The following is a 9,540-nucleotide window of genomic DNA, read 5'->3' on the forward strand; positions in this document are numbered from 1 at the left end:
GAGCTTTTACTACATTATCCTAACTCAACAGCTGGCTGCACTTCTCTGCGTGAGGTCCCACAGACACTCCAAGGAAACAGCTGGTCCCTAACCTTGCTAGCCATTCATTATTGTCCTAGTCAGGAATTCAGGCACCGTTTGCCCTTTCTTCTCTCTCTCTGCGTTGGCCCGCACGCAGTCGGTGCCACCTCCTGTGCCCTGGCTTGGTCTTCGCCATGCCCGGCAGTCCTACTTCAGCCGTCTTCTCCCTCCCCTGGGCCAGTGGAGCTGGTTCCCCAGTCCTGCTCCTTCCGGACTCCCCTCCACTCAGCGCTGCCAGAACACACGTGTGGTTTCACACTTCTGCATCCCAGTTCCCGCTGCTCTCAACCTGGAACGCCGTCCCCATTTCCTGCCCTCCTTCCGGGGTTTGGCTCCTAAGACACCTAGATGAGGCTTTGCCTCATCCCCCCCTCCCTGGGCCCGAGGACACAGCCTTCCACCTGAGCGGCCAGAGCTGCCCTGCTCGTCACGCTAATGGGCTGGCACACCAGTCTCCCCAGAACACTGGGCTCCTGGGTGCCCACTGGAATGCATCGTTCCCTCCCCCTCTCAGCTAAGTCAGACCTCAGCCCTCACCCCCTGCCTCCGTTAATTTACTGTGGACTGACTTTGCCCCCTGGGCCATTCCTACTCTGTGAAGGGGAGAATGACGATCACAGGAGGTGGTCACATAAAGGCCGCCCAGAGTTGGCACTCCACAGGTAGATGTTAGAAGCCAAGCACTGCCAGCAATTCTCACTGCTGAGAATTAGCCCCCCAGTCATCCCCCAAAAGGTATTCAACCTGTCAGTGACTTCATTTTTTGAGGGCCTACCTGTGCAGGGCCCTGGGTACATAGTACATGTTTTGACTTGTAGGGTTGGTCTTAGCTCCTCGGGGCTGCCTTGGTCTCATTGATAACTTTGAACTCCCCAACCCACCCCCAGGGCCCAGGACAGGCCTGGACACATCCCGGACACTCTGTAAACACTTGCTGCCAGGCCAAGATCCCCACCTTCCGGGCTCTGCAAGCCCCACCCAGTGCTGACTGGTGCCAGTCAGGACCAGAGGCCAGGCTCAGTCCGACACAAGAGTATGCCATGAGCCAATGCAAGCTGGTGCAGCCACTCTGGAAAACAGTATGGAGGTTGCTCAAAAAACTAAAAATAGAACTACCCTACGACCCAGCAATTGCACTACTAGGCATTTATCCATGGGATACGGGCGTGCTGTTTCGAAGGGACACAGGTACCCCATGTTATTATAGCAGCGCTATCAACAATAGCCAAAGTATGCAAAGAGCCTAAATGTCCATCTACAGATGAATGGATAAAGAAGATGTGGTATATATAGACAATGGAGTATTACTCGGCAATCAAAAAGAATGAAATCTTGCCATTTGCAACTACGTGGATGGAACTGGAGGGTATTATGCTAAGTGAAATTAGTTAGAGAAAGACAAAAATCATATGACTTCACTCATATAAGGACTTTAAGAGACAAAACAGATGAACATAAGGGAAGAGAAACAAAAAGAATATAAAAACAGGGAGGGAGACAAAACAGAAGAGACTCATAAATAGGGAGAACAAACTGAGGGTTGCTGGAGGGGTTGTGGGAGGGGGGATGGGCTAAACGGGTGAGGGGCATTAAGGAAGCTACTCCTGAAATCATTGTTGCACTAGATGCTAACTAATTTGGATGTAAATTTTAAAAAATTAAAAATTAAAAATTAAATTAAATTTTAAAAAAAAGTATGCCATGAGCTCACACCCCAACAGAGAAAGGAGGAAAGAAAAGGTGTATTTCTGTGCCTGATGGTTTCCCACTCCCAGGGCAACTTTCAAAACATAGAAGAAAAAAAGAGAACCTGCTAGATAGAAGTAGAGATTTTCTCCTATACGTCCTCTTTATTCCCAATCCCTAACTAGACACATTTTCCCCTGTGAGATCCCTGAGGCCCATTTTATGGGCTGGAAAGTAAAGGCACTGTGTCAGAGCGTCCCTGGAGGTCAGCGACACTCAACATATGAAGACCCACAGATCCTAACTTTCAGGGACTCCACCTAGAGGTGCAGTAGAACAGAAAGATTTTCTTTTCCTCTTGTCTTTGGTCTTCAGAGCAGGCCTTTCTGAGGAAGCCCCAGCCCCAGGGAAGCAGGTGCTCCTGGTGGCCAGCGGCCATCAGGAGACAGGGAACAGACGCAGAGCCAGGACTGGGCCTGCCTTCCAGCCAGTACCTGTCCCTCAGGACCAGGGCTGTTGGGCAGCTGGACGGGGCTCCCCAGAAGGAGAAATAACAGAGTTTAGTGCCAGGGGGCAGAGAGAGGTGAGGGCTCCAAAAAGCACCCCCAAACAGGCTTCCAGGTTGGAGACCCATGGGGCCGAAGGGAAGTTTGGTCCAGACTCCAGAGCCGAACGCGATGGGTGGGGATGGGGAGGCAGCCCAGCTGGGGTGTGCCCGGGCAGGGTCCTGAGGCCGCTACCCTCAGCTCGTCCTGTGGCATAACATGGTGGCTCTTCTCTCCAGAGGGCTGGCTCACAGCTTGCTCCGCGGGGCCTCCGCCAGCGGCCGCTGCAGCCGCCACACCACCCTCACTGGCTCAGTGGTGCTGTCCAGCTCCCGGAGGCCGCCCAGGTCACCCGTCTGACCATACCGCCGCAGGGCTGGCTGCAGCACCGTGATGGGAATGCTGAAGTTCAGGTGAGGGTAGGTGGCCCCTGTGTTATTGTCCCGGGTGTTGCTGGCCACGATGCCTGTTGAGGAGTCCAAGAGGAAAGGGGGGATGAGCCAGAGGGCACACGGATGGGAAGTGAGGCCCTCGGACCACCGGGGGCTTGAACCCCCCTCATAGTGACAGACACCCAGCCTCCTTCATGGCCTCTGGCTCCCACACCCCAGTGCCCCTTCCCCGTTTTACTCTCTCCTTAACTGTCAGTACCTAACAGACAATGTTGCACTTCCTTTGTGACCTTTCTCTCCACCTAGTAGCGGCCCCACGGGCTTTGCTCAGGCAGGCTCCCCAGTGCCTGGTGCAGGGTTGCCACTCAACAAATACTTGTTGACTGACTGAGTAAGTGAATCAGACCCCCACGCAAGTTTTTTGTTTGGCCTGCTCAGTGCACGTGGATGTGTGTGCATGTGGATGTGTTTTGTCGTTGTCGTCGCTTTTAATTTTAAGTAGGCTCCGCGGGTTTGAACTCACGGCCTCAAGATCAAGAGTCACATGCTCGACGACGGAGCCAGCCAAGCCCCCTTCCGGATGTACTTTTTTAGGCTTACAGGAGCCTTGCCAAAACGGTACGGAGTCCCTGTACACCCTTCATCTAGCTTCTCCTCATGTCACTGCAAAAAAAACAACGATCGAAACCAGGAAATTAACCTTGGAACAATGCTGTTCACTGACGTGCAGAACGCATTTGGATTTCACCAGTGATTCCACGAATGCTTTTTCTATTCCAGGATCTAATCCAGGGTCCCAGAAGCGTCTAGCTATCATGCCTCCTGGGTCAGTTTCAGTCTTTCCCCATCTTTCGTGGCCATGACACTTAGAGGAGTACAGGTTACTTATTCTGCAGGACGTCCCTCAATGTGGGGTTACCGGATGTTTTCTCCTAAAGTTAAGGTTTTCCAAGATTGAAAATGCCGTCCCGTGCCCTTCTCAGGGCACCCTGTCAGGAGGTGCGTGATGTCCAAGAGCATTTCTTGAGACGCTAACCTTGATCACTTGGCTAAGGTGGTGTATCTGCCAGGTTTCTCTATTGCAGGCTTACTGTTTTCCCTCTTGTACGAAATATTTTAGGATCAGGCAAATATCCTCGTTTCTACTTTCCATTCATCGGTGGGTCCTGCCCGCAGCAATTCCTTCTGTGGTGTCCTAACAGTGATTTTCTACTTCCCTCATTTCTTCTACATTTATCACCTGGAATTCTTCTGTCAGGAAGAGCTGTCACTTGTCTCCATTGCAAGATGCATTCAGTTATCGATGTCAGTGTGGACTCAGATACTCACTCTTTTCTTTGAGTTACCATCCAACCCTATCGCTGTGTGGTTTGCAGCTCAAGTTGTTCTCCTGGGAGCTCCTTCAAGTCAGCTCTTCATTCGTCACACATCTGATGTGCCGATCATTCTGTTGTTAGCCTTTCCTTCCTCTCCAGCACCACTAGGTGCTCTGGGCTCATCTTGGATCTTCCCTGCCTGAGCCCGGGAGTGAGTCAGTTCCTGGCGCCTTTTATTAGAGAAACCAAGGTCTGGGTTCTCGGTGTGGTCATCACAACTGGGGTGTCACTGCTTCTAGCCCCTCTCAGCAGACAGAGCTAGATTTTTTACACACACGCACACGTACCCGCCAACGCATGCCTGCACGTGTATCTATACTTATGTCCGTATCCACATATCAGTATATGTGCAAATCAAAAGATCTAACGACCCCATATTAAACAAACAAAAAGGTTTACCATTGCTAGTAAAAAAATTGCAGAATCAAGCAATGTTAGGCCCACATTCCTATGGAAGGAGGCGCCAATGTGCTGCAGCCAAGTGGTGTTCACCCCGGTTCACCCCTGACCCTCCATCCCGGCCGTCTTCACTCACTCATCCATTCGTTTACCTGTGACTCTTGGATGAACCCAGCTCCTGAGTTTCATAGATTAACTAAGATTAAGCGACTTACCTAAGGCGGAGAAGGAACTAGACCTCAGATCTCTTCCCTCCCTGCTCAGCATCCGCTCCTCTCCACTCCCAGGAGCACAAGTGCCCGAAAACCTTGGCTAACTGCCTCTTGGGCGGAAGGCCCACCATCTTCCCAGGCCGAGGGTGGCTCCCGGGGGCTGCACGCCCGGCCCTCACTAGATGGGACTGAGGCTCTGGCAGGGGAGGGGCTGGGAGAGGGCCAAGGAGCTGGTTACCCAGGAGGTCTCCTGTGCGGGTGGAGAAGAGGGGTCCCCCGCTGGAGCCGCCATGCACGGCACACGTGGTCTGTAGCATCACCGGCGTGTCATCCACCTGCACCACAGCTGACAGGATGCCCGAGGTCACCGAGGGCCCGCAAGCCTGGCCGAAGACGCCAAAGCCCACCACGCTGACAGCTTCGCCTGCCAGGGAGGAAAGGAGGGTGAAGCTGGGGAGCCGTCTCTGCCTCTCCAAAGTTCCGAACCCTCTCTGCCCTTCAGGCTGCTGTGAAGATACTCCTACCTCCGGGGAGTCTGCCCCAGGTCCCCACTGGACTTCCGCTGATCTCCCAGCACCTGCTCACCACTTGTCCTCAGCATCAGACTACTCTCCAGCCTTCATTTCCCTGCGGGACCAGTTAGTTACTTTTTAGGGTTCCTGGCACCCACCCCGGTGCTCAGTCAACGCTCGTGAAATTAACACCCATCTCCTCCTCGGACTAAGGAGCCTTGGTGAAAAAAGGAGCGGTGATGAGGGCTCCAGGCTGCCCTCCAACTGCCTTCACCGAGTGCTCTGAACGCACAGGGCATGCGGCTAGATGCTTTACGGGCCACATCTCACCGCACTCCTCGCAATGCCCGGGAGTAGGGAGCACTATCCCCATTTTACAGATGTGAAAACTGAGGCAGAGGATACTCAGTTGCCTGTCCGAGGACACAGGGCTAGCAAGTGGCAGAAGAGACGGCAGCGTAGAGAGCTTGTGGCCTCTGCTGTTCCATCACGCTGCATCTGCACAGTGAGGCCTCTGGAACTTCCAAGGCGGCGTGCCCCGCCAGTGGAGCCTCAAGAGGGCAACCCCGCTCTGGCCAGCCGGCAGGAGCCCCCAAGCTCAGCCGCTCCACATGACACTGCTGCAGGGCCGCAGGCAAGAGGGGTGCCCTACGCTTCGGCAAGGATTCCCCCTGCCCCCCAGGACCGGGGGCATGCCGGGCACAAGCAGAGAAGCCTCCAAGAGCAACTCCAGCCAAGGCCCTGAAACCAGGATGATTTCATGCCAGCTTGACGCCACCCTGCCCCACGCCTCCAACAGGGGTGGGGCAGGGGGCCCGCCTGGGGGACTGGCCCCCCGATCTAGAGGGTTAGAATGTCCAACACTGACTGTGCTTCCTGAGGTCCGCCCCACACCAGAAGCCCTCTCGTCCTTTACCTTCGTGGAAATGCTCGGCAGGCACCGGCAGGGAGACATCGGGTAGGTCCTCCTCCAGGCTCACCACCGCTATGTCGTAGGGCGATGTCTCCTGGGTGGCAAATACCACTTGTCCCCAGATGGCAGCACTCCTGGGAGCAAGGGAAACAAAATGACAGGCTCGCACGCTGACCCGTGAGTACGGGGAGGAAGCAAGGGGATGAGAGTGACGGTAAAAACACGGACTTGGGAGTCCAAAGATGTGGCATCAGCCCCGAACCGTACCAGGCCGGCACATGTGGGCACGTCACCTGGCCATCCTGTGGTACTTCCAAATGTGCATCGCCCACCGTAACGTACTTCTCCACTAGCTTCCTGCACTCCACCGGGTTTCCTGAACACCTGACACCTGGAGAGCACTGCAGGCCGGGGCTGCTGTGAATGCTCTGGGCACATCATCTCCTTTAGTTCTCCTAGCAGCCCTCAGAGCTAGGCGCTGCAATCATCGCCATTTTTTTTTTTTTTTTTTTGATCATCGCCATTTTAAATGGTGCATGTGAGGGCCAGAGAGGTTGAGTAACTTTCTCAAGGTCACACAATAGGTGGCAGAAGCCAGGGCAAACATTCCCAGTGTTCTCCTTCACTGCCTCACTTGAGGCAAACAATGCTGCCAGTCCTGTGTCCCCGTTTACACACATAAATGCTAGCACATCTGCAGCTCTTACTGTGGGCCGGGCTCTGTTCCAAGACTTCACATGTCGATTCACGGAAAGGCAGCTTAGACTGACTTGCCCAGGTTCACACAGGGGCTCCCCACTACATACTCTGCAGGGATAGCTTCCAGGGGACCTGGTGGGTTCCCTAGAAGCAAGAGTATGTGTGTGGTGAAGACGGGGTGGAGGATGGGGCACCACACATACAGGGAAGTCCTCATTATCAGTCTTCCTTACAAAGTCACGGCTGTCCTGTTGGCCACCAGTGGGAGACCCTACGGCGAAGCTGGGCTGGGTTAACCCTGGAAATTCGGTAGAGGGATCTGGAAAGGCCCGGTCCGCGTGGCTAGGCTGAGGTAAGTACAGAACTTCAGGCATTAACACCAAGGTGCTATACTGCTCTGCTCCTGCCTAAGTTAAGTGCCTGGGACTACAGCAGAAATAGAACAGGTATTAGGAAAACACAAGCCAGGAAGCCAAGGCTGCTGAGCAACTGGAGGTAAAGGAGGGCAAGAGTGCTTTTCCCTGCAGAGAAGGAACAAACGGCTGAAGTCCCAACCCGGCAGCCAGGATCACCCAAAGACTGTTCAAAATACATCTGTGTGCTTGACCTCACTCCCACATTCTAATTAGGTGGAGCCCGACACCCGTCATTTTTGTCCAGCTGGGAAGATCTGTTTAAGATCTAAGAGAGCAATCAAGTAAGAGTAACAGCCCCCTCTCATCACCCCAGGAAGGCAGCAGCCTGGGCCTCTGGGACTTCACTACCGCTTTCAGGGGAGAAAGAACAGGGCTAGGAAGTCTGCATTCAAGGAGCCAGTGCTGTGTGCCTGCTCTAAGAGCAGTCAGATTTCAGAAAGAAAACAGGCTGGGCGGGAGGGGGGCGGGAGACCGAGGGGACAGGGTGCTAAAAGATGCCTAGTCAGAGACGCTGTGACTTCCCACAGTTCCCCAATGTAGAGTTGCTCGGCATCTTGCCCAAGCCCCATTCACTGCGCGCCACCACCACCCCTGCCCCCCGCCAGGAAGGAGGCCCAGAACCCCCTAGGCTAGGGTTCTGAATGCCAAGGATGAGGGGAGGGACTCAGGTCTCAACCCACACTACACCATCAAAGCATCATCGTGATGCCAGAAGGCCTCCCTAATCTTCAGAGTTCCGCTCTGAGACCGGCTGAGGGGGCAGAGGTGGGGCAACCTTGCAGGGCCTTACTTGGGGGGCGTGACGCGCACCAGGACCCTGGCCGCTTCCCGAGGGGCCACATGCCGGCAGGTCACCACGAGGCGGGGCGCCACGGCCACTCCAGAGCCCCAGACGGTGCCGCACTCCACCAGCACGGCCGCAGCTGCCCACGGGGGCCCTGGGTCTCGGAGGGTCAGGCCCCATGGGGCGCTCAGCTCCTGCGGCAGGAGGGCTGCCAGGGCATCGGTGCCGGGGCACAGGCTGCCCAGCGCGGCTCTGGCGGCACGCAGGAGAGGGGCGGCGGCGCAGAGCAGCGTGAGGCCCACCCACTCGCGGGCCTTCCAGCAGAGGGGCGCGGCCACCAGCGCCACCAGCGCCCCCGCGGGCCGCGCCGCGAACACGCCGCCGCCCTCGGTGCCCGGCAGGCAGCGAGCGTCGGTGAGCAGCAGCGGGCCGGCCGCGTTGCTGAGCACGCCGCGGCTGAGCGTGTTGAGAAAGATGTCCGGGCAGAAGGCCCCGAACGGGGAGCCGCAGGCCAGCAGCGGCGCGCCCTTGGGCACGGCCCCGAGAGGCGCCACGGCCACTGCCGGCCCGCGCTCCCCCTCCTCCTCTTCCTCCTCCTCCTCGGAGTCGGGCCGCACACGCAGCAGCGCGAACCAGCCCAGCGCTCTCAGCTGATCCTCCTCCTCGTCCTCCGTCACCTCGTCCTCCGGCGCCGCGCTTGCGAAGCGCCACTGCTCCGCCGCCTCGCCCCCGAAGAGGCGAGCGAAGTGGGCCCGGAAGGCCGGGCAGCTCAGCAGCAGCAGCAGCTCGGCGGGCCGCGGGGGCTGCAGGGGCCGCCCGCGGGGTCGGCCCTGAGGGCCTGACTCTGGGCCCGCGCACTGGGGCGTGCACAGCCCCGGGCGGCCCCGCTCCGCGCGGCCTGAGGGGCTCGAGGCTGCGGGACCCCGCTGCACGTGCAGGCGCAGGTCGTCGCCGCAACTGTCGCCGGGCAGGAAGGCGGCGCCGGCCGCACTCAGCGCCCCGCTCCCGGCCCGCAGGAAGGGGGTGAAAATGCCCCCGTGGCACAGCACCAGGTCCGGGCAGCGGCTCAGGATCACCCCGCTGCAGCTCCACGAGCCGGCCTCGGGCTGCCCGGCCCGGGAAGCGCTCACCACGCAGCCCGCCCGCTCGGCCGCCCTCATGGACGGCCCCCACTGCCGCGCCATGTCCTCTAGGACTGTGCACACGGGGTTTCCAGGGGAACGTGGAAAGCGAGCGAGGAGCCCGGCCGGGACCCCTGATCCCCCGCGGCGCCACCCAAAGCTGGAAGGGAGAGGCGCAAACACTGACTCAGTTCTTCCTTGTCGGGCCTGATTGGCTAGGCCCCAACTGTCGGGCCCGATTGGCTGGGCTTGGGGCCGAGCCCTGATTGGCTGCCCAGACTGACCCCGTCCCTTTCCCCGCCCTCATGGGTTCGGGCCACCTGCGCGACGCAGCGGGAGAAGCTGTCCTGGAAGGTGAGCGTGGGGAGAGTGACCGGCGTGTGGTTTTGCAGGGAGACGGGGCT

General features: G+C 57.5%; 1 protein-coding gene across 1 annotated transcript; it reads right to left on the minus strand.

The window, feature by feature from the left end:
• Positions 1–1,905: 1,905 nt before the first annotated feature.
• Positions 1,906–9,339, minus strand: TYSND1 (trypsin like peroxisomal matrix peptidase 1). The gene is given in 5 exon segments (XM_042908682.1): positions 1,906–2,617; positions 2,620–2,778; positions 4,930–5,115; positions 6,120–6,250; positions 8,022–9,339. Coding segments are annotated over 5 exon segments (1,944 nt in total). The 5' UTR covers positions 9,200–9,339; the 3' UTR covers positions 1,906–2,327.
• Between the last annotated feature and the right edge of the window lie 201 nt (positions 9,340–9,540).

The sequence above is a fragment of the Panthera leo genome, chromosome D2, assembly GCF_018350215.1.
Source record: "Panthera leo isolate Ple1 chromosome D2, P.leo_Ple1_pat1.1, whole genome shotgun sequence".
NCBI classification, from domain to species: domain Eukaryota; kingdom Metazoa; phylum Chordata; class Mammalia; order Carnivora; family Felidae; genus Panthera; species Panthera leo.